This window comes from Rhododendron vialii, chromosome 11a (genome assembly GCF_030253575.1).
Source record: "Rhododendron vialii isolate Sample 1 chromosome 11a, ASM3025357v1".
Taxonomy (NCBI): domain Eukaryota; kingdom Viridiplantae; phylum Streptophyta; class Magnoliopsida; order Ericales; family Ericaceae; genus Rhododendron; species Rhododendron vialii.
The window spans coordinates 2448340-2474590 of NC_080567.1; the positions used below are offsets into that span (position 1 = coordinate 2448340).

At 38.0% G+C, this 26251-nt stretch overlaps 1 protein-coding gene across 4 annotated transcripts in view; it reads left to right on the forward strand.

Moving 5' to 3' along the window:
* LOC131308123 (uncharacterized) overlaps window positions 1–15418 on the forward strand; it is a 47697-nt gene extending 32279 nt beyond the window's left edge. For 3 of the 4 annotated variants that reach the window (XM_058334941.1, XM_058334943.1, XM_058334944.1), the window contains 8 exons: window positions 7738–8770; window positions 8840–8894; window positions 9013–9094; window positions 9264–9344; window positions 12142–12246; window positions 12349–12398; window positions 14750–14864; window positions 15145–15418. In XM_058334941.1, the coding sequence (XP_058190924.1) occupies window positions 7738–8770; window positions 8840–8894; window positions 9013–9094; window positions 9264–9344; window positions 12142–12246; window positions 12349–12398; window positions 14750–14864; window positions 15145–15228 (1605 nt within the window). In that variant the 3' untranslated portion in view covers window positions 15229–15418. The remainder of the gene's footprint in view (window positions 1–7737; window positions 8771–8839; window positions 8895–9012; window positions 9095–9263; window positions 9345–12141; window positions 12247–12348; window positions 12399–14749; window positions 14865–15144) is intronic. The other variant, XM_058334942.1, reaches the window with a different exon arrangement.
* The last annotated feature ends 10833 nt before the right edge of the window (window positions 15419–26251 follow it).

Consider the following 26251-nt stretch of genomic DNA (forward strand, 5'->3'; position numbering starts at 1 on the left):
CCAACCCTATTATTTCTAATAGAATCTTGTTGAGGACCATAGCAGATTTGTCTATTTTGACCCTCTACATCTTAGAATAATTTTAGCGACTACAATTATTTAGTTATGAGGAGGCTCGTATGTGCTTTGGCTGCCGTGGCAGCCTGTGGTGGGCATCTGGTCATGTTTCATTGTTTCTCAATAAAAAAATGGAGGGAGAGATCGATGTTGTAGTTGTATTTATCCATTTACATACACTGGGTTATGAATTTTTTTTTTTATCATCGAGTTATGATTGATTTATGGTATTCTTTTTATGTATCTCTCAAAGCTTTTTGAACATGTTTAATTCCTTGAAGTTGTTACTTTGATTCGGATAAATGATGCAATCCATAAAGGGGCAAGAAGAACAAGTTAATTCCTTGAAAGTTGTTACTCTCTGGTTCTAATAGTCTTGTTTATTCTTATTATAGGTTAGGTATGCTGCTAGCTCTAATATAGTCTTGTTTATGCTTACTATAGTTTAAGTAAGCTGCTGATCATATTCATAATTCAGGGGTGTTTTTGTAATTTCATGACTCCTAACCATGGGCCGTAGGGGTCGCCCATGGGTCGTCTTGTGGGTCAAGTTACTTATTTGGTAGTTTCATTTAGAAAGTCCTCTAGTCCATATATTAGGATGTTATGCCTCAAGAAATTTAAGATTTTGTGAAGCCTCTTTATGGATTGTGTGATGCCTAAACCCTAGGAGTGATCCTAGAGCTTTCTTCTCTTTAGTTTTTGATGCAAACCAAAATACACATAAATTAACTTAGAGAGAGAAACTCCCAAAAGGGATACAAAAGAGACTAGCTCATGATAATATATTCTTCAAAATGATAAAAACTACTAAATGAGGGACTCCACCACATATATATAGACCCATTACTACTAAGAACACAAATGACATAAGTGCCCTTACTACATACTACATCAGTTTTTCTTTGAATTTTCTGCATAAGAACAGTCCTGTTAGTGTTCACGAAGTTACTGTTTGCAGCCCTAAACAATATCAAATAGAACTGGAACGTTACCTAATAATAGCTCCAAAACCCTACTTTGCTACCCCATTGAAACCCTAAAATCCCTTACTGTCCTACATCAATTTGGTATTAGAGCAGAAGGTTTCGCCACTATGTTCTCAAAAGTGGGATATCCTATTCACGATACTATGTCATACCCCCAAAGGAAATAATTTCTGGATTTTGAAGGGAGGGATGATCCTATGGTGTTCAATGACTGGTTTTCTTCATTTGAGAATTTTTTTGATTGCTTTGACATGACGGATGATCGAAGAGTCAGATTCGCTACGATGAAAGTTGTTGGTTTGGCACAATGATGGTGTTGAAAGATATATACGAAGATTGGAGTTACCACCAATAAGCAGATGGCAAACAATGAAAGCTAAGCTTCAAGAGAAGTAGATGCCTATCAGATTAAGGAGACAATTTTGTTGATTCAAGGCATGATAATAATATGTACGGAGAGTGCATGCAAGGACTTGCGACACTTAACACTCAAAGTAGATTAGTGGAAGGATTGAGCCTTAATAATGCTGGATATAAAGTTGGTGCTAAGCCTGCTGCAATCAGAGAATTGCATCAACAGCCGCAAAATATTGCTGAGCATGCACAACAAGTGGGCATCAAAACCAGAAGTTATTCTTGATGATAAAATTGCCACAATCAAAGTTACAATTGCAAGAATAGTATTAGTGAGAGGGTATTTCCGCAATTTCAGAGTACGACGATGAAGATCTGCTGATGTGTCAACAACGTACGGCGCCGGCAGCAATACCCAAGTGTTATTATATACTGCGAGAGTACACATACATAAAATGACTGAAATACCCTCTCACTAATACTACAGGCTCCAAACAAGTTGAAACCACAGAACATGTCAGCTTTTATGCTGAGAAGAACAATGGATTAGAAAAACCAGCTGCTCATCCAGACTCCAGAATATGATCTCTCTTTAACGGACGATAAATCATTATATGTGGCCTGCCAAGTTGAGTCTTTGGAGGTTGAAAAGTTGCCACCGGTGTGGTGCCAGCAAAGCCATCTAAGGAGCCCCCATGTAAGCATAACAAGAAGCATGACACATATCTTATACTTGAGTCTCAACTGCTTAACCCTTGCACATATCATACAAAAATGAATGTGTGTAAAGGGCCCATAGCAATATCAGCTCCAGATTCTGATCAAGACGGGAAGAGTGCATTGCATGACAACTGTTATTAGAGATGAGGAAAAGCATATAAGATGTTAATGAACCCTTACACATATACCTTTATTTATATTACTTTGGAGAGTTACACATACATAAGATAGACGATGTGGGACAAACCCACTCTCTCTAATAAACACTTATAACACTCCCCCTCAAGCTGGAGAATAGATATCACAAAATCCCAGCTTGTTACATAAAAATTCTTAACGAGGTTTAAATAGTGATTTGGAAAAAACATCTGCTATCTGAGCACCTGTGGACACAAAAGGCATAGCCAACACACCACCATCAACCTTCTCTCGAACGATATGACAATCTACCTACCTCAATATGAATGGTTCTCTCATGAAACACAGGGTTCGAAGCGATATATATTGCCGCCTGACTGTCACAATACATAAGAATGGGTAACTGCACCCGAAATCCCAGCTCCTCAAGAAATGATCTCAACCATACAACCTCACATGTAGTATGAGCCATGGCACGATACTCTGCTTCTGCACTAGACCTTGCATTGCAACAACAGTCTGTTTCTTACTTTTTCAAGTAAATAAGTTGCCACCAACAAATGTACAGTAACAAGTTGTTGAACGTCTGTCAAAAGGTGACCCTGCCCAATTTGCACTAGTAAACGCCTCAACATGCAAATGACCATTGAAACGGTAAAATAAGCCACGTTCAGGATGAGCCTTAGGATACTTCACAATACGAATGCAAGCTTCCCAGTGTGGAAGATGAGAAGCAGACATAAACTGACTCACCATACTAACCGCAAACGAGATATTAGGACGTGTATTGGTAAGATAATTCAACTTACCAACCAAGCGATGATATTGGTCTGGATGAAGAAATTCCTTCCCCTGATAAACGCAAAGTTTGACATTAGGATCCATTAGAGTCTCCACAGGTTTGGCTCCTAGCAAACCTGTCTCCTCTAGAATATCCAACACATATTTCCTCTGGGACAGACTTATCCCATCCTTGGACCTTGCTACCTCAATACCCAAGAAGTATCGTAGCTTACCCAAGTCTCTAGTGTGAAACTAACTATCTAAGAACTGTTTCAACTCACCAATCCCTTTCTGATCATCTCCACTAATAATAATGTCATCTACATAGACAATGAGCAATACTTTCCCTCGAGCCGACATAAGGGAAAACACAGAATGATCTGATTGACTTCGATGCATGCCAAATCTCAAAATAGCCTCACTAAACTTGCCAAACCACGCTCGAAGAGATTGCTCAAGTCCATAAAGTGCCTTGCGAAGATGACATATCTTATGATGCTTCCCCTGAGCAACAAACCCAGGTGGTTGCTCCATATAGACTTCCTCCTAGAGATCGCCATGGAGAAAGGTATTTTTGACATCAAGCTGATATAACGGCCAACCAAGAGTGGCAGTAAGAGAAATAAGAATCCGCACAGAGCCAAACAGGAGAGAACGTTTCAGAATAATCAACACCGTAAGTCTGGGTGTAGCCTTTAGCAACCAGGCGAGCTTTGTGACGCTCAACAGTGCCATCAGAAAGATACTTGACAGTATAGACCTAACGACAACCAACAGTAGATTTCCGAGTAGGAAGAGTAACCAACTCCCATGTGCCATTAGTATGAAGAGCAGACATTTCATCCGCCATAGCTGTCCGCCACTCAAACCGAGATAATGCCTCCTGAACAGTTTTAGGAACAAAAATGGAGGAAACAGTAGTAGTGAAAGCACGAAGGGATGAAGAGAGATGAGTATAAGAGAGAAACTGAGAAATAGGATGAGAAGTGCTCGAGAGATTAGAAAAATCATATTTTGCTGGGGGACGACAATTCTCACGAGTCGGATATCGAGGAGCAGGTGGATCCGGCGACGGGGGAGAAGACAGAGGCGCGGGCATAGAGAGTTCGGCAGACTGTAATGGTTCTATAGGCGGAGGTGGTGCCTGAGGTGGGGTTTGTGATAGAGGCTGAGGCGGTGCTGATGCTGGGAAAAGACGAACATATACCGGCAAAGGTTGGGGTGGAACAGTGCCAGTAGGAACAACCATAGGTAACACAGACTCGAGTGTAAGAAGATCATTGGTAGTAACAGGGTCTGAGTAATATGGCAATGACTCATTGAACGTGACATCAGCACAGACAAAGTGACGACATAAAGTAGGAGAGTAACATCGATAGCCTTTCTGGGCGTGTGAGTATCCCAAAAAGATACACTTAAAAGACCGAGGATCAAGTTTACTCGTATCAGGATCAAGAGCATGAACATAACAGGTGCACCCAAAAACCCGAGGGGTAAAGAGTGGAGAGGCCGACCGGGAAACAAGACCGTATGGGGAACCAGACCACCTAAGACTGTAGAGGGCATACGGTTAATTAGATAACATGCAGTGAGAACGGCGTCACTCCAATATGACTTAGGAACTTGCATTTGAAATAATAAGGCACGCATAACCTCAAACAAGTGCCGAATCTTGCGCTCAGCAACTCCATTTTGTTGTGGAGTCCGAGAGCACGACGATTGGTGAATAATGCCATGATCATCAAAAAACTGAGAAAGAAGATGGTGAAAATATTCACGGGCATTATCGGAACAAAATATCTTAACACAAGTATCAAATTGATTTTTGACTTCCATGTAAAAAGTTTTATAAACAGATTTCAATTCAGACCGCTCTTTCATTAGATAAAGATATGTAAGACGAGAAAAATCATCCACAAAAATAACATAATACTGAAAACCAGAAATACTGGGCACATGAATAGGCCCCCAAATGTCTGAATGAACGACAGGAGGGCACAAGGTGCTTCAAACTCTGAAGAGAGGGATGACCAAGACGACAGTGCTGTTAGTATGGAGACTCTGACGTCTGAAGAGCTACAGGCTGAGGAATAGTCAAGTAGTATAGGCTACCTCGCTCAATGCCCCCACCAATCTTCCTCCCCGTCTTGAGATCCTGAAAAACACAGCCATGAGGAAGAAATGTGACGGAACAATTTAAAGATTTTGTAAGACGGCTCACAGACATAAGATTAAACAGGAAACGAGGAACATGTAATACAGATGATGAAGTAAACTAAGAAGTGATAGGAACTGAACCGAAACCAATAACAGCAGTGGTAGAACAATCAGCTAAGGTAACATGAAATGTTCTACCAACCGGTTGTCGATCAAATAAAGCAGATGTACCAGTCAAATGATCTGTGGCTCCTGAGTCAATAACCAAAGGAGAGGAAGAAGATGAGGCAACACAAGTAATAGATGAACCGATCTGAGCGAGTGTAGCAGTAGAGGATCCTGTCGCAACCTGAAATGACAAAAAATGCTGGTACTCCTCAGCTAAAATAGCCACACTATCGGCAAAGGATTGAGTAAACTGTTCAGTATCCTGAGAGATAGCAGCCGTGAAGATTATAACAGAACTCCACCGTATGATTTGTCCCTAACAATGAGTGCAAAATCTCTGATACCATGTTAGATTTCTTAGAGGGTTCCAACCTAAAACCAATTGGCAATAAGTGGAGTAGCCTCTAGAATTTATTAACCAAGCTTGGGTGGCTTAGATGAGTGATGTGGGACAAGTCTAACACTCCCCATCACGTGCAGTCTGGATGCACGTGGAGGTGGCTGACCAGGAGTTGACTGACTGACTCGGGCGACAGAGACGACAGAGACTTTTCCATGAGAGGTGAGGCCACCCAATACCTAGCTCTGATACCATGTTATTAGAGATGAGAAAAAGTGTATAAGGTGTTAATGAACCCTTACACATATACCTTTATTTATATTACTCTGGAGAGTTACACATACATAAGATAGACGATGTGGGACAAACCCACTCTCTCTAATAAACACTTCTAACAATAACATTTTGGTTTAAGGAAAAGGGTCAAAATATGGGATCTATGATTATCGATATGAGTGGGAGCATTCGAATCCAGCATGAGCAGGGCAATGCAAATGAAAATTATATTGGAGTGAATGGGAGAATTTTTACAGCCCAAGACTTGAACCAATTCAAGGATGTGTTTCATCTGGTTGATTTTGTCATCTCGGAGAAGTTTAACTTTGCAATTGGAAAGATTTCACTATCCTTGTGACTACCTCCATCGAGGAAGAGAAGGCTGCGTCAACATGAAGATATCCATCTGAAGTCATGGATGCGATGGCAAGGCTTTTGGATTCTTATACTTCTGTACTTAAAAACTCGAGGGTAAGTTTTCTCCAACTGGGGGAGAATGATGCTCATGTAGGACAGATTTGGAATAGTGTGGAGGATGATCAAAACACAAAAACAATAGCTGTTTTGGGGCTGTGAAGAGTGAACGTGAATAGTGAAAGAGAAAAGAGAATAAGAAGGGTTTTAAGAAAGATAAATCTAGGGCTCTCACCTAGGTTACGGAAGGCATCACACCGAAGGCATTTTAGCATCACACCAAAGAAGAGAATTGCATCTCACAATCTTCAAAGCTTTTTAAGCTCTTGTAAATTATTATCCATTCGATCGTAATTCAAGCTCTTTGATATTACATTAATTTATATAGACTCCATGACATGTGTTAAATACAAATGACCATGCATCGTCCCAGTGGTCAACAAAGCATAACCTATCAATGCCTTCGTAAGAGTATTCCTACCTAGATGGCTGGGTAGGATGAATATGTTTTCTAATGGTTGCCTACATTGAATATGTGGTCAAACTTCCCTAAATGAAAAGTCACGAGGCTCATGAAAAGTCACAACCTTAAATATTCCAGCCAATGAAATACACATCAACCCAAAACATTGGATCTTTTGAAACTGCCAAACTACCCATTGGATATGCACTGCATCAAATGCAGTCCATAAAGGGGGGCAAGAAAGAACAAGATTAAGGAAGCATTCACATTTGGAAATTGCTTAGTTTCAAACGAAACTCCATTCGGAACAACTGGATTAATGTATAGGGATGTCTGTAGTTCTAATGGAGTATTGTTTATGCTTTCTATAGGTTAAGTGTGTTGCTGATCATATTTATAATTCAGGGGTATTTCTGTAATTTCAGAACTCCTAACCATGGGCGACCCCACCATGGGCCGTAGGGGTTGCCTATGGCTCGTCTTGTGTGTCAAGTTACTTCTTTTTTGTAGTTTCATTATCGCTTATTTGGGTTTAGATTTGATATTTTAGAAGTCAAAAGTTTACTGTTCACAGCACTAAACAACATACAATAAAACTGAAACATTGCCTAATCATAGCTCCAAAACCCTACTTCTTTGTTACCCCATTGAAACCCTAAGATCACTTCTTGTCCTACATCAACAAAGTAAGCATGGGGTATTAGTAGAGTAGATTTAGTAATTTAACCTCTGGCTTTTGAGTGGTCCTTTTCTTCTGGAGAGCCACTTGACCTGTTTGTTTTGAGTCACTCCTTAGCATATACAAAAAACTTATTGTGGCTTTTCAGTGATCAATTTCTGCTATTTCTTCTCGTTATTTTCCCCCCCATCTGTAACAGGACTATGATACTGCAAACGCAATTGGATCGAAGTCCTACAATACTCTCATGGGGGAGCTTGTTGCCCTTGAAACAAATTTGGAGGGTGAACAGAAAAAGAATTCTGAGGGAGATGTCATTGATTTTGCTGCTGCAACAACTGCTACTCTACGAGTTCCGTCTCCTTGCCTTTCAAGAGGTAGATCTTTTGATGACTCTCCTCATGCTGTATCTAATCATGATAAAGAAAGAAAAGGAGATATGGAGGAAGAAGCAGAGCTGCTTAGAGTCTTGAAATTGTCCGGGGCTGAATTGTGCATTGATGTACAAAATATGTCGTTAATTTCAAATGAAATTGCATATCTGAAGAAGTCTGAACTTGAAGTTCTTGAAGAAACATTAGAAGGGGACAGAAGAGACAATAAAAGTTTGCAGAATTTTTCATCATCCCACGACTGCAGTGCCTTGAGTAATTGCAGTAATGAGGTGATAGCTCATGAAGCAGTTCCAGAGGAAGCTGCTTGTTCGAAAACTCATAACCACACTGATCAATCAACTTCTGAAGAAACTGGAAAGTTTGTGAAATGTAAAGATGTAGTTGATGAATGCAGTTTTGATATATCGGTCCAGAATGAGATTTCGCTGTCTGATTCTTTTGCACGAGATCCTTCGTCGGCATGTGGAAACAAAATGCATGAATCTAGAACTACGGAATATGAAGTTGAGAAGCAGTTGACTTCCTCATCTGATATGCATGAGCCAGAAAATAATAAACATGGTGGTGACATGGCAGAAATTTCTAAACCTGGTGCATATTTAGATTCTTCCAATGGTAGAAGGCAACATATAGATGTACCTGATCCTTTTACCTCGAGTGCTGATGGCAGTGAGCCTATTTATGAAGGAGAGGAATGTATATTGGAATCAGGAACATCACTTATTGAAGACCGAGAGCCTGTGTATGAAGGCGAGGTGGTTCTTGCAGAACAAGTGGACAAAAGTGCTGGAGATGGTGGTGATGCAAGTTGCAAGGATGAAATTTCTCCAAGACAAGGTAAGTAGGTAAATATATGATATATTCTTTAGAACTTCCACGTGTTTGTTGACTTTCCTTTTTATGTAGGGGAACTGATCAGGAACTTTCTGAAAAACAATGCCAGTCAGCTGACCATTTATGGGTATGCCAGTTTTTTGGTTTCACTGTAGAATTTCTGAGATTTATGTTTCAATCTTTATTATGCTTCTTTAAGTGGAAGGAGTTCTTTTTGTTCTATTACGATTCCTTATTTCGTGCAGCCTGTTTTCCTTACAAGATGGTCTGAAAGAGCGTGAACTTTGTGTCTTTTTCCGCAATAATCACTTCAGCACCATGTTTAAGGTCAGTTACTGGCAAGTAGTTCTTTTTTTTTTTTTTTTTGTCCTATATATTTTTCTGTTTCTCCTTTCATGTTTCAGTAACTTGACCATTAATGCTAATCAAACCATCATATTATTGTTTCTCTCAGTGATATTTTCTTGGATATTGCCTTATGTTATCTTTTATGCAGTTTGATGGTGAATTGTATATTTTGGCTACTGACCAAGGTTACTTAAATCAGCCTGATTTGGTATGGGAAAAGTTAAATGAGGTACATTCTTTTGAGTGAACATTTTTATTAGGATGTTAGTGTTGGCATAGTTGCACGATGCACGAAGCAGGGGCAGGGGTGGGGTAGTGGAGGTACCTAGAAGCTCCTAAGGTTGGGAGCGTGTATATATATATACAGTCCGGTTCCTATCCACACCCCTTTCCGTCCGCACCTCCTCTTTTCCGATCGAATTTCGATGATCCGAGCCGCTCAATGTGTTCATAACGTGATTTTAAAGGTACCCGCTAGAAATCGGCAAAAAAAAAACACCGGGAAGTGCTTGATTTGAGCAGTTTTTTTATTGAACTGTTCAATAAAATACAAACAAAAACTGTTTGGATGAAACCCTTTTCGATCATTTTTTTTTTGCCAATTTCTCGCAGGTACCCTTAAAATCACGTTCTGATTACATTGAGCGGCTCGGATCATCGAAATTTGATCGGAAAAGGGGAGGTGTGGACGGGATGGGGTGTGGACTTGATCCGGACTATATATATATATATACACAAAACTTCTTATAAGGGCGCCCTTACCGTATTACGGTAAGGACGTCCCTTTCCCGACCAATTCCCCTTGTACTAAGGGCGTCCTTAACTTATTAAATGTGGACCTCCCAAAAATTGCTCAGATGAAGCACTTCTCAGTCATATTTTTTGCTGATTTCTCGTGGGAACCCTTAAAATCACGTTCTGAACACATTGAACGGTTCGGATTCAAAATTTGATCGGGAAAGGGGAGGTCTACATTTTAGCAAGTTAAGGACACCCTTAGTGGAAGCTTGGTGTGTGTGTGTGTGTGTGTGTATATATATAATTATACAGTCCGGATCAAATGAAGAGGTCCTTATTTTAGTTAAAATAAGGACCTCTCCATTTCTCCCATTGCTCATTCGATGATCCGAGCTGCTCAATGTGTTCAGAACGTGATTTTAAGAGTACTCGCGAGGAATCAGTAAAAAAATTGACCGGGAAGGGCTTCATCGGAGCAGTTTTTATTTGAATCGTTCAATAAAAAGCAAACAAAAACTGCTCGGATGAAGCCTTTCTGGTCATTTTTTTTTTTGCTGATTTTTTGCAGGTACCCTTAAAATCACGTTCTAAACACATTGAGCAGCTTGGATCATTGAAATTCTATCGAAAAAAGGGAGGTCCTTATTCTATTAAGTTAAGGTGGTCCTTAAGAGAAGGAAACTCCCTATAAGGGATCCCTTAATTTAAAAAAATGCTAACCTCCCCTTTTTCGATCAAATTTTGGTCGTTCAATATGATCAGAACGTGATTTTAAAGGTCCTCACGCGAAATCAGCAAAAAAAGACCGGAAAGTGCTTCAATAAAAACTGCTCGGATGAAGCACATCCCAGACTTTTTTTTTGCTGATTTCTCGTGAAGACTCTTAAAATCATAATCTGAACACATTGAGTGGTTCAGATTATCGAAATTTGATCAGGAAAGGGGAGTTCCACATTTTACTGATTTCTCACGAGAACTCTTATAGGATCCCTTTTATAGTCCCCTTCCTAAAAGGGCAACCTTATTAAGCAAAATGTGGACCTCCCATTTTTTGGTCAAATTTCGATGATTCGAGCCGTTCAACGTGATCAGAGCATGATTTTAAGCGTTCTCGTGAGAAATTAGCAAAAAACATGACCGCGAATGAATGGTTCAATAAAAAATTGCTCAAATCAAGCCTTTCCCGGTCATATTTTTTGCCGTTTTCTCGCGGGGACCCTTTAAATGATGTTTTAAACACATTGAATAGCTCGGATCATCAAAATTTGATCGGAAAATTGGAGGTCCGCATTTTAACAAGCTAAGGGCACCCTTATGTGAAGGCTGGTGTGTGTGTGTGTGTGTGTATATATATATATTTACTTATTTCTATATATGTTATGTACTTTTAAAGCATGAAATAAACAAAATTAAAATTGTGGTTAACTTGGAAACATTAATGTGTGGAACCAACATTAAAAATTTTTATTTTGAATTTTTTTCGATCACTAGAGGACAGTAGAATACGTGGATTCAACTTCCCCTTCCATGCGGATAAAAAAAAAAAAAAAAAACTTCCCCTTCCATCTTTTGGTCATTTATAGTTCACTTAAAATATTCAGAGAATTTAAGACTACTAAAACATTGGCAGTTGAAAAGTCAAAGGCTGTCTTTAATGCGTTCAGCTTTCCCTCCCTATTGTTTTTTAACGTCTACTTCTATACTCTCTCTCTCTCAAGTGCATAGGGCATCCCACCTCCCTCCCTCTTCCATCTGTTCGTGTTCCACTTCCTTCCTCCCCCCGCCCCTCTCTGTCTCTCTCTGCGAAATAGAAGAAAACAGGGGAATAAGAAGAAACGATAATGGCAGATCTGAGTTTCACAGTTGATCTTCTCTCTTCATCTTCGACCTGCTCCCATCTCCCTTAGGCTCCTGTCTCAAGAGGAACGCTTTCCTGTTGCGTTTCCGAGTCAGAAGCGAGGAATCGCATTTCTCAAGCAGGAGAGCCTTCAACTTAGGCGTTTCCTGCAACTACTTGGCTTACAGCAACTGTTTGATGTATGACTGAGGTTGAAATGACCTTTTAGTGTCCTAAATTGGGGTGAAACTCTGATAGTTCTTAACTTTCCGGATGAACTTTTCTGACAAACCATTTTTTTGGTACTTTACTCGTTTTTTCCCCGCTAACTTCTGTAACTACAATACGGCAGTTTGAAAACCTTGTGAAGATGATAATTTGGTTCTACACTTTTCATTGTCAGCTTGAAATTAAGTTCTTTTTCCTGGCTTTTTTTACTTATTATTATCAGGTCAACGGGGATACATTGTTTATGACTGGTGATTTTAAAGAATTCAAGGTAGAAAGTCATGCCAACACAACGTGGGATCCGCAAAATGCCATGGCCAGTACTGCTGTGTGTAGACCTCCTTTATTACCTTCTTTTTTCTTTGGAAATTTGTCAGTTGTTTGCTTGGTGGAATCTGGCATAGAACTAATTCCAGTTTATGTGCTTCAGGACTATCTTGCCAGCATTGACATTTCCGCAAATGAGAATTCAAGTTTCAAGTAATTATCCTCTCGACTTCTCTCATATGTAATGTTTCCAAGATTATACAAGAATATAAGGGAAAATTTCAAAAAAGCCCCTGAACTTTCAAGAATATTACAAAAAACATCTGGACTTTAACTAATGACAAAAAGACACCTGAACTTACCATTCCATTAACAAAAAAGCCTCCGCCATCCAATTCTGTCAATTTGTAATGGATGGAGGGAAGTGTTAACCTTCCTTCTTTTTTTACTTTTTACTTTAAAAAATTACTTTTAACTTTTTTAAGTAATAAATAAATATACAATAAAATTCTTTTTTTCCCTACTATTTGTCAAAAATTATTTTAACCCCGTTTTTTTCTATTTACAAAAATAACCCCTTTTTTTTACTTTCAAATTTTACCTTTTCCTCTCTCCCCCTTTTTTTTTTTCTTTTTTCCAGAAATTTGACCCTACACCACCAATCAATCCCACAATTAGCCGCCAAAGTCCTAGCCCCAATTTCAGAATTTTGAAATTACTTTTTTTTGGGGAGATGATTTTCACAACTCCCTTTTTTTTCTTTTAGCAAAAAAAATTCATACACTTTCAATACTAAAAGACAAAAAAAAGAGTTGCTATTAAAAAGGAGAGTGTAAAAATCACTCCCTTTTTTTAACCTTCATTTTATTTTTTTAATTTGAAAAATTACTTTTAACTTTCTTTTTAGTAATGAATAAATATGCAATAAATTTTTTTTTTATTATTTTTTAAAAATTACTTTCACACCATTTTTTTTAACAGCAAATTGGTCTAAAGTCCAAAAGAAGAGGTCCCAAATTAGATTTAGTCCTGCTTAAGTTTCAGTGATATGTAAAGTCCATTAATGAAAATATTTTAGAGTTTAAGGTCCGTGAAAAGACCAAATTGCCTTTAATGAGACAAGGGCCTTGTTTGGCTAACACAAAAAATGTCTTTTTTAATTTAAATGATCTTAAATGAGACAAGGGCCTTGTTTGGCTAACACAAAATATATATTTTTTCGTGTTTTTCGATCTTGTTGCACTTTCATAGGGTACCCTAGGATTTTAGGCACTTTCATAGGGTACCTTAAGGTTTTAGGCACTTTTATAGGGTTTTAGGGTTCATTTTTCTATTATAGGGTTTTAGTGGTTTAGGCACTTTCATAAGGTACCCTAGGGTTTTAGGCACTTTCATATATAGAGTATCCTAAAATTTTAAGCACTTTCATATGATACCCTAGGGTTTTAGGCACTTTTATAGGGTTTTAGGGTTCATTTTCCTATTATAAGGTTTTAGCGGTTTAGGCACTTTTCATAGGGTACCTTAGGGTTTTAGGCACTTTCATATATAAGGTACCCTAAGATTTTAGGCACTTTCATAGGGTACCCTAGAGTTTTAGGCACTTTCAACACCGGTCAACCTTGGTCAACGCCGGTCAACGCCAGTCAATGTCGGTCAACGCCGGTCAACGCCGGTCAACCTTGGTCAACGCCGGTCAACTTTGGAAGGGGTTATTTGTAAATCTTGGACAGAATGTCCTTTAAACTTTAGAGGAAAATATTTATATCCTTATCATGGCAAAAACCCTTATAGTATGTCCTCCTACTCAATTTACCCTTTTTTTAACTATTTACGAAATTGGTTGTGGGGTTGAATTTCTGAAAAAAAAAGAGAAAAAGAAAAAAAAAAGAAGGTGTGTAGGAGAAGGGGTCAAAAAAAAAGGGAGGGTTAAAGTTATTTTAGTAAATTGTAAAAAATGAGGTTAAAGTGAATTTTGATAAATAGTAAGAAAAAAAAGAATTTTATTGCCTATTTATTTACTACTAAAAAAAAAAAGAGCTAAAAGTAATTTTTAAAAGTAAAAAGTTTAAAAAAAGGGGGAGGTTTACGCCTTCCGTTAACTCCATTTGACGGAATTGGATGGCAGGGGCTTTTTTGTTAACTGAATGTTAAGTTCAGGTGTCTTTCTGTCATTAGTTAAAGTCTTGGTTTTTTTTGTAAAGTTTCTGAAAGTTCAGAGGTTTTTTTAAAATTTTCCCAGAATATAATGAAGAGTACATCATAGACATCCTGTGGTAACTAATTTGTATGCATTTTGATATCCTTTAAGTTGGCATGTTGGATAATGTTGTGTTACACCATCGCAGTACACAAGTACATTTTTAGAGTAAACTTTTTTTCCAGCTAATTTATTAAGAATGGTTGAATGGAATGAGTTTGAACTTCTAGTCGTCGAACATATATAATATTCATATCAACTAGAGAACTTCTTGTACAGTCTTGTTATAAGTATCATTTATTAACCCACGGCGATCTTATGTGCTTCTGGTTTATTGTTGTGCTTGCTTGCTTTATCTCAACAGTTCTGACCTGCAATTGGCAATTGCTCTTCAGCAACAAGAGTTTGAACAACAGCCACCACGTAATGTGCAGCAACCAACCGTTACTGGCAGTTCAAGGCTGGTCACGGGACCCGAGGTGAGATTTTAATTTTGTGCTTTAAAACTTTTTTTATATTTTCTTTAATGTAATGACTTGTTTAATGTTGTGACGTTGAAACTATTCAAGAGCTTACCAAAGCTTTTTGTTTTTTCTAGCTTCACGGAGAAACTATTTGTTGGTTTTCTTGCTTCTGATTTGTACTGAGCAAAAAAACAAGGGAAAATATTTTTGCATTGTACGGTCGAATTGCACAAGTTTTTCGTATTTATACCAGTGAAATCAAAACATGCTCTAACAAGACAATCGATTTGGTCAGGTGCCAAGTGGCAGGGGAAGGGGCTCGTCGTTGTCCTCCAGGCAGGAATCAAAGTCATCAAGAGAGAAGTGTATTGTTATGTAAAATTTTGCAAGTAGGTGGCATGTATTGGAAGGTGGTACTGTAAATGTTGTTGATTTGTCGTAATCGCTTTACCTCCTGTGCTGACCCATTCTCCGCACTAAAGGTCAATATGGATACAACTGTTTTCAATCTGTAAATGTAGTGTACGCTACAACATCGTAGGCTCTGCAATGTCATGAATTTACTCAAACATGCTTCTTTTGGAACTCTAATTCTAATACGGGGCATTATTTTCACTCATTAAGTGCATGATAGTCATCAAAACTTCTACTTCAGGTGGAATACAACTTGATTGAGAAACAAAATTCCTACTTAGAGAATTAGTAGCTAGCCAATGAGTAACTTTGTTTTTCTCTCTACCACACCACATAAAGGACCATCTCTTGGACTTAGCCCATTTGGTGCAAATCTCCCATGGGCAAGCAAATTTTGTATCTGTAACTCCTTTAACCAGCTCTAGGCAGTCAAATTCCAAGAATACTTCATCCACTCCCATCTCCAAAGTAGTAGTGCAAGCAATTCGAAGGGCCCATATGTATTTGACTCTTTCCACACTCCTTCTCCTCAGTTGTGTATTCTGGCCCGTAGGGATATTCGCCACAGGGTAACCCTCTTGCACTAGGAGTGAAGCTATAATAGTTCAGGTTTTCTTGAGGGCCTGAGTCGGAGTAGAACTCGAAGTCAAAGTCACAATCATAATAAAGTATGGGTAGTAAATGCTGTGCATGTATATTAAAGTCTATGCACTGTTAACAGGTGATGAATATGGTAGTATGGCATATGTATGTTGTACGTAGTAGTAAAAGTCACGTAAAAGGAAAAACAAATGTCCTTCCTGATTTTCTGTCAAGGCTCAAAAAAGAAATCAACCAATTTTCAAAAACAAAACCACATTCCTTTGTTCCTAGTTGTTTTCCAATGATTTCCTGTTTCCACCCAGTTAATCTTCCTGTCCACCTTCAGTGTCAAATTCTAGAATTAACCCTTCTTTCCAGGTGTGTCCAAATGTGTCAAAACCTTCAACATCTCTGTATTTTCAAGTATGGTCTTGATGAAGGTCCCATAAAAGGTCTACCTTTCCATCCTGTCTATCCCTTCCTCACCCTGTTTGAAGTGTCTTACCACAATGTCTTTTATTTCAAAAAAGAAGTCTCTCTCCTCTTATGGTATTTAGTCGATGTGTATACCATAAGTGTCTGTTTTAATAAATCAGCAGTCTTAGTTTATCTGGCTCATGCGGCGTTCAATCAGGTCCATCCTTCAGAAGATTTCTTTTTGAAATTTCTCTTGCTCTTTGGAAGCATATCCTACTGGCAACAGAAGATCAGACAAATCCCCAACAGTGCACGCGGAGATCTTCAATTTGCTTTTTGGACAAGTCGCAACAACAGGAGTCATCCCAATCCAGATGGTTCTATCACTTGACAGAAGGAGTATCACACTATATTTCTCTCTGCATATCTAGAGTCTCAGAACATCCAGAATGACGATGGAAATTATCTTGTTATGACTCAAACATTGTATTCACTCAATGGATTGACACCTGCAGAAGTTCCCTCATCTCTCATCCATTATGAATTTGCAAATTGGAAATTCAATGATACTTATCCGGAAGAATGGCGCCAAAATATCCACTATCTTTTGGAACAGTATTACTTGACTGATAGAACTGAAGACTATTCTGGAACCAGTGGTTCAGATAATCCGGACTGACAACAATGTGCTCAAGCCAACTGTGTGGTGTATGTGTAGTGCTCATATCATCCTTTTCAGAAGGTGGTGAAATTATTAGTGTTTATTGTTGTGTACTGTGTTTTGAAAAAGTAGTAGCAGGAAAGTCAAGTATGGGTAGTAAATGTTGTGCATGTATATTAAAGTCTATGCACTGTTAATAGGTGATGAATATGGTAGTATGGCAGATGTATGCTGTACATAATAGTAAAAGTCATGTGTAATAAATGTATGTGTAATAAATGTGGCAGGTAAATGTAACGAGTATAATTGGTACATGATAATGTAAGCAGTGTACCAATTATATGTTTAAGTTTGCAGACACGAAGTGGGTACAAACACAAAGTAGGTTCGGATCTAAGAGAGTAAATACAAGACACTAAGAGAGTGAATACAAGATACATGATATATTATTGCAAATACTGGTTTTCATTCACTTGTTCTTTACAATAGGCAGAACCCTCCTTTTATAGGCGTAAGGAGGGGGATACAAACACGAGTGCTTACTTCATTGCTTATGCACTACTACGTATAACACATAATTGAAGTTTACTGTGCACATGTTTACATAAGTACTTTACACTTAGACTTTACTACCTTATGCATTTATGATTCTCCTAATTCACCCCTTCCGAAAAGGAGTGATATGACTAGTCATTTTATTACATCACACACCAATTATCAGTACAAAATAGTACCCACCAATAATTTACATCTTTAAACAGTACACACCAATAATTTCACCACCATCTGGAAATGGGAAGAGAAACAGGTGGCATGAGCATTTGGTTGTCACTCTGGATTATCTGAACCACTGCTTCCAGAATAGTCTTCAGTTCTGTCAGTCAAGTAATACTGTTCCAAAAGATAGCGGATATTTTGGCGCCATTTTTCAGGATAAGTATCATTGAATTTCCAATTTGCAGATTCATAATGGAGGAGAGATGAGGGAACTTCTGCAGGTGTCAATCCATTGAGTGAACACAGTGTTTGAGTCATGACAAGATAATTTCCACTATCGTTCTTGATGTTTTGAGATTCTGGATATGCAGAGAGAAATATAGTGTGATACTCCTTCTGCCAAGTGATAGAACCAGCTGGATTGGGATGACTCCTGTTGTTGCGACTTGTCCAAAAAGCAAATTGAAAATCTCCGCCTGCACTGTTGGGGATTTGTCTAATTTTCTGTAGCCAGAAAGATATGCTTTCGAAGAGCAAGAGAAATTTCAAAAAGAAATCTTCTGGAGGATGGACCTGACTGAACGCCGCATGAGCCAGATAAACCAAGACTGCTGATTTATTAAAACAGACACTTATAGTATACACATCGATTAAATACCATAAGAGGAGATAAGCTTCATTTTTAAAATAAAAGACATTGTGGTAAAACACTTCAAACTGGGTGAGAAAGGGATAGACAGGATGGAAAGGTAAACCTTTTATGGGATCTTCATCAAGACCATACTTGAAAATACAGAGATGTTGAAGGTTTTGACACATTTGGACACACCTGGAAAAAAGGGTTAACTCTAGAATTTGACACTAAAGGTGGACAGGAAGATTAACTGGGTGGAAATAGGAAATCATTGAAAAACAATCAGGAACAAAGGATTGTGGTTTTGTTTTTTAAAATTGGTTGATTTCTTTTTTAAGCCTTGACAGAAAATTAGGAAGGACATTTGTTTTTCCTTTTATGTGAACAGCATCAAAACTCCAATTGGAAAACCAATTTGCCTATTTGAGTAACTGTGCCTTTGGAAGGTGCTTCTGTTTGAACTTGAGCATGCTGGGGAAACTCATCATATCTGTCTCAATTAGAAAATGATGACCGATTAGATGAAATTCAAAATTTTCAATGCTCCTTTTAATTGCCAGAATTTCTTTATAAGTAGAGTGGTAATGAAGTTCTGCTGGAGAGAAAGCACCTGTAATGCCCCCATTTTCTGGGTACGTTAATAAGACTTTTTATTACAAAAACAAGTGAGTTTGGCTCATTATTACATCACAAAGTCTTACAAGAGTACTTTTAGACAAACAAGGAGGGAACTAGGGTTCCTAACTACTGCTCCGCTTCTTCCTTCATCCGGGCTAGCTCTTCGGCTCCAAAGGCTTCCAAGGTGTAGAGTTCACCCTGTTCATCTATGAGGTCTGACATATTATACCGGCGTCGCCACCAATATAATATGTCAGGGTCACCAAAAAGGCAACACCGTGAGCTACAACGCTCAATAGAATAACCCAAACCCTCTAACCCTTAACTTACAAACAATACATTATAAAATCAACAATTTCCACATAGTGCAGGCTTATCTAACCAAATTAACTAACAATGACACATCCGCATTCGAAAATCAATCAACGTTGGTGTCCAAGATTTGTGAGTTTTTCCTACGCGACATCTCGTAAACCGTGTCTCGTTTTCCTCATTTCATAACCCATATTTTAAAAACCCATTTTTAACACACCCAACCTTGGTTCAGCCGTTCCGGTCTCCCGAGTATCCTCACAATGGTTCCACCACGGGTTCCCATTGGCACACTTTGCATTGGCTCCTCTCCGCGGATAATCAAGCCACACACCCAACCTCGGTTCCGCCGTTCCGGGTTCCCGAGTATCCTCACAATGGTTCTGTCGTCCCGGGTTCCCATTGGCACACAAAACACACACCACATAATGGGCTACCACGTCCGGCCACATTGCGGTTTCCAAAACATTTCATTTTTCAAAAACACGCCATTTTCATAAACCACACCCTAGGTGCCATGTTTCTAACTTTCTCGATTTTCGTGTCTCGTTCTCATGCATTGACTCCGCGGTAGGACTTCACATGTAATCATAAATCATTCATTTAAAACTTGGAACTAAACTAACAAAATCATCCAACTCAATATTTTACCACAAGTAATGCAAGCAATTTACGTAAGCATGCTCATAACCCTTTTTAAAGATCAAATTCCGAATACTTCCTTTCAAGCGATTATATTCCAGTCTTTCAAAAACCGTTCTATCCTACTCTATGGAAAATTCTAAACAACATGTTTATTCGAATTTAAAAGTTGATTATTCCAACATGCTCAAACTTCCATTTAGCGAAAATAAGTTTGTTAACTATCATGCATTTCAAACGTCATAACCTTATCTACTTTAACGAAAACGATTAAGAAAATTGTACTTTGAACTTACGGACATTCTACTTTTCAACATATGATTCTATACTATACGTAGAATAAGTGGTCTAGGGATTCTACCTTTCTTCTTGGCGGTTGGTCGGTTTTGACTTTTGAGAATAGGTCGTCGGTTTTGTGAATCGGCGGCGTAACGGCTACGGTTTGCTTCGAAAGGAAGAGAGATGGATTTTCTCTTCGTAGAAACAACTTTGCTAACTAAACTAGGCTACTTTAAAGATCTAGAGGTGGTCTTTGGAGGTGGTTTGGTGGTAGCTCTCAAGAACTTCAAGAAACAAGGAAGAACAATCAAGAACAAAGGAAGAACACAAACTTTTCTAGAGAGCGAAGTTGCTAGGTGAAGGTGTGAGTTGAATGGCATGAGGAGGGTCCTATTTATAGCCAAAATTGGACTCCCTCTCTCTCTCCAAGGCTGGCCCTCTCTCTCTCTCTCTCTCTCTCTCTCTCTCTCTCTCTCTCTATATATATATATATATATATTTGATCTCTTTCACCTTTCAAGCTTAATTGAAAGCTTGATGGGTTAGGTTATGGCTTGCTTGTACAACTCCTACCTAGTTCTAGGCATGCAAGGCTAGATTTTGGTACTTTGAATAGGATTATAGAAAGATTGGTGGAGGGTTGTACAAAGATTTTATGATTAAAGGACATCAAAGGACATTGGAAGATAGATTTTGTTTGGAAGAAGTAAATAACCCTAGATTAAAAGGATATAAGAAGATTATGGAAGATCAAGGCAAAGTACAACCAAATCTCCCTCTCTTCCTCTCTCCTCCTCTCTCTCTCCTTTCTCTCGCTCAGCCTCTCTCTCCGTCTCTCCTCTCGGCTCTCTCTCTCTCTCTCTCGTACAAAGTAATATATATATGAGAAAGACTAAGTATAAAATATAAGTACATTGGTACTATGAGATCTACTAGATTTACAAGTCAAGATTTTCTTTTAAACAATACAAATAAACACATGTGTACTTTGTAATATTATAAGTATACAAATAAATATATATAAATCCAAGTACATATATATATATATATATATATATATATATATATATATATATATATATATATGTATAAATAAGTACCATGCAATCTAGGTAGATTTTCAAATCCCATAAAAAAATTATAAGATCAAAATTCTCTATTAAAATAATCAAATAGGCACATGTTCCATTAAAATATTAGATTTTGTACTTAGGATATCTTAGGAAAATAATTTATAAAGTACACACACACACACACACACACACACACACACACACATATATATATATATATATATATATATATAGAGTAATTTTCAGGTCCACTCACCCTGATTTTCTTACTGTCCAGATTTTCCCTTTCCTGATCGATTTGGAATGATCCGAGCCGCTCAATGTGTTCAGAACGTGATTTTAAGGGTACTCGCGAGAAATCAGCAAAAAAAATGATCGGGAAGGGCTTGATCCGAGCAGTTTTTTACTAAACCGTTCAATAAAAAATTGTTCGGATCAAGCCCTTCCCGATCATTTTTTTTGCTGACTTCTTGCGAGTACCCTTAAAATCTCGTTCTGATCACTTTGAGCGGCTTGGATCATCAAAATTCGATCAAAAAATGGGAGGTCCGGACGGTCCAGACCATAAGAGGTTCGGACCTAAAAAGGACTGTATATATATATATATATATATATATATATATATATATATATATAAGTATATCATCACATGGGAAATCTAGGAAATGATTAATTAAACAACCCTTGTACTTATTGGAAAGATTAACCCTATTATCCAAGAGGTAATAATTTCCCTAACGGTTATTGACCAATGGATAAAAATAATACTTAAATAAGACCTTGAAAGACTACATGTCCTTTTAATCATGAGGATATATATAATTGTATATATGTACCTAACAAATCTAACTTAGATATTTTAATGAAAATCCTATTGTCCAATGGATAAAAGTTTCCTTAACTTTTGTCGTCCAATGGGTAATGGTTAAAAGGTAACTAAATGGTTTGGTAGTTAGGTTTCTCTAACTAATTAGTTAGAAGTTAACTATACTAGCCAAGAGATATAATCTAAGTATGACAGATTAACAGAGTTAACAAGAAAATCAATAAGCCATCCAAGAGAAATTTAAGAATTTGAATAAACAACGAAATTTTTATTTACTAAAAATCGGAGTTGTTACAGCACCACTCTTGTATCCACAAATTCTGCGCTTTTGATCTGGATTTTCTTCCAAAAGAACTGCTCCCCAATATAGATCAGAGGCATCTGTCTGAAGGACTCTTTTCCCATCTGAAGGTATGGTTAATGGAGGAAGAGTTTTGGCTATGACTTTGAGGTCTTTTACATCTTTGGTACAAAGAGCTGACCAAGGAGGAGGGGTTTTCTTTAGTAGAGCTGAGAGAGGAGTTCGGTATTGGGCAAGGTTGGGAATGAAATCAGCCATATAGTTAACAATTCTAAGAAACTGTTGAACTTGTTTGACTGTGAGATTTTCATCTGGAAAATGGTCAAGTTGGGAGGCTATATGAGGTTGGAGGGCATATTGATCTTTAGAGATATGCATCTCTAAAAAATCAATTTCTGGTTGAGCAAGAAACATTTTTTTCTTTGAGAGCATGATGCCATGGGCTTGGACCAGGGAATGGAAGGCTTGTAGTAATACAGCATGAGACTCAATATCTGGGGAAAAGAGTAGGATATCATCAATGTAGACGATGGCTAAGGATAGAATAGGAGCAAATACCCAAATCATGGCCTTTTGAAACAAAGATGGGGCTGTTTTTAATCCAAAAGGTATGACTGACCATTGGAAGTGGTGATCTGGAATGCAAAAACCAGTTTTAGGATGATCATCTGGATGGATGCCAAGCTGCCAAAACTTGCTTTCAAGTTAAACTTTGAGAAAATTTGAGCTTTAGGCAAGTTTGCAAAAAGAACACTTCTCCGAGGAAGAGGGAACTTGTAATCCTGCAGGAAATGATTAAGAGGCTGGTAGTTGATAACCAGGCGAAGCTTTCCTCTTATCTGCTCTGTCCTTTTGTTCACATAAAATACTTCACATGCCCACTAAGAGGTTGTGGGCTTAATCAAACATTCTGATTGGAGTTGCTGGAGCTCTTGGAGAGCAAGCTGGTAATGTTCTGGATTCATTTCATGATGGGTTGCTTTGGTGGGGTTGATGTCTTCATTTTTCTAAAAGGGAAGAGAAATGAAGAAATCTGGATTTTTCCAAAGTGGATTGGAGCATTTGGTGAAGAATTGGGAATGGGATTCAACACAAGAAGTTTGGATTATGGCTTCTTTGATGGAGGAGAAATTTTCTATGGAAAGGAGATTTGGTTGGGTGGTCCAAGGTAACAGGTAGCTTTTGTATTTCAAGCCTTTTTTGAGCCAGGAGACTTTGCTGAGATTTTGGAGGATATCAAAGCCTAACAATAAATCTTTTCCTGGGAGATCAGAACCATAGACTTGGTGTTTTATGGTGTATCCTAGGAAAAGTTGGATGGTAATAGGCTTACTGATCAGAGTGATAACAAAAGTTTCTCCATTGGCTGCTGTAAAAGGTCTAAAACATGATTGCCAGTAGGACCTGGGGAGGATTGCTGGGTTGAGAATGGAGGCTGCTGCACTTGTATCAAAGAAAGCGATGACTGGTATGGGTTTCTCATATTTTCCAAGCAAGATTTTGACCTTGGCTAAGGGTTGAGCTAGCATGATGTTAGAGAACCCAATTTTTTGGATTTCATAAGAGAATGAGTCAGAATCATCTAAATCATCAAAGGTAAATGCGAGGATTGCTTCTGCTGTTGCTTCATCATCAATAGAGAACAGAGATTCGACATCAGCATCCTCTAGATCATCATCAATGAGAGCCAAAGAGCTCACCATTTTGTCCCTTGCTGCTTTATTTGGACACTATTTTGCATAGTGCCCTTTCTTTCTGCATATGTAGCAGCGATCAGACTTTCGCTGCCCTCTGAACTTTTTCTTCTTGAAAAATTTCCATTTTTTCCGGCTTGAGAACCTGCCAGATTTTGAAAACTTTTGAAACTTGCCAGGAGATTGGAACTTCCATTTCTGAAAGTGTTTGGACTTCCGGTATGAAGGACGGCAAGTGCACTTCTTGTCTTTGCACTTTATAGAGAGGTCTGGTCCGTCACATGCTTTGCCAAGAAGTTTTTCCTGTTCTTCAAGAGTTCTGAGGAATTTCTAGTGATTGCACAATTTTTCCAAGGCAATCAAAGAGTGCTTGTAAATACCGCCAAGAGATGTTGCATTCAGCGTCAATCCTTTTGTTTGAAGTAACCTTGTTGTCTCATTTCCCAATGGTTCAGGAAGGGAATTGAAAAAGGCTTGCTTGAGGTTGACATCATCCATGCCGTTGAGAACAAAAATCTCTGAGACATACGGTCATAATGAGTCTCGAGATCTTTCCTTTTGAATGAACAGTACTTCATGCTGAGATATTCTTCTCGAACAAACTCTTTTGTGTTGTTGTGGTCGCCAAGAAACTCAGTATGCAGAACTGAGATGAATTGAGCAAGGGTTGGCAATTGTTTAAGCTGCAACTATTGGTATTCACCAAGAGCCAAGTACCATTGACGAAGACGGCCAAGGAATTTTGTTGTACACATAGTAATAACAATACTCAATGTAGCATTTGGGGAAAGCATAGCAGCAGTGCACCAAGCATGAATCTCATAAAGCTTATCCACCCATTTTGCTGGGGGAATGTTATCAAAGGAGAAACCACTACAAGAAAAATTACATTGGGCGACGAATGAAAATCGTCACAAATTGAATGTTTTTTGTCGCAAATAATATAGGTGACGAAAAAAAATTTATCGACTAAAGGTTGTCGAGGATTCCTACCTGGTGACGAAATCTATTTTTTGTCACCTATAGTGTCTTTTGATGACGAAATATTTCATCACCAAAAAGTGAATAATTGGTGACGAAATTTTTTCCCTCGCTTATTGTGCTGTTTGATGACAAAAAAATTCGTCACCGATGGGTCACATCGGTGACCAATATAAGAAATCAGTGACGAAATTTTTCGTTGCAAAAGACGTTTTCATATGGGAAAATAAATCCTTCTTTCTTGCTCCTACTGGGTTTCGAACCTGAGTCTCTTAAGTTTTTCGCATAAACCCTGACCAACTGCACCACACGCACTTTTCAATAAATATTTGAAATATCTAATATATAACATATATGTTTAACATGAAAATATATTTCGAATATAATTTTGAACCTTTAAACATTAAAATTAGCAATTTTGATAAACATGAAAGTTGTAGGCAATTGAGTTATTGTTCAAACCCAATTTGAATTATTTCAATCGGAGTTTTTAGTAAAGAGTTGTGCCCGAAATATATTTAGTGACAAAGCGTAATTCATAAATTTCGTCACGAAAGGTACCCATTTAACGACGAAATATATTTTTCGTCACTGTAAGCGTTAAAATGGTGACGAAATTATTTTTTGTCACCAAATTTAAGCATTTGGTGACGAAAAAAATATTTCATTACTAAATTGGTCTCATTTGGTGATGAAAAATAATTTCGTCACCTTTTTAAAGCTTTTGGTGACGAAAAATGTATTTTGTCACCAAATAGGTACCCTTTGGTGACGAAAATATTTTTTTCGTCGCTAAACAAGTATAATTGATGACGAAATTATTTTGTCATTGAAGTTGTTAAAACAATGACGAATTTATTTTTTCGTCGCCAAATATACTCATTTAGTGACGAAATTAAATTTCGTCGCCACTTTTTCGTCACCAATTTTCATTTTTCTTGTAGTGAACCTTGGGTATGGATGTTAGAATGTGAGAAGGAATCAAAGGTTGAGATTTCTGGAGGTGGAGGTGTATCAAACTCAAGACCTTCTTCAATAATAGGATCTTCAACATGTTCTTCAGGAATGTTTGGGTTCATCATGAAAACATGAGGAATTGGAGTAGAGTGAGTAGATTCAGAATCCAAATCAAACTCAATGGTTGGTTCAGGTGAGGGGATTTCTGGTATAGTGACTAAGGTATGTAGGAGAGTGGAAATTGGATTTTTGGAAGGGTTAAAAGTTGACTGAACCATTAACTAAGGTGACTTT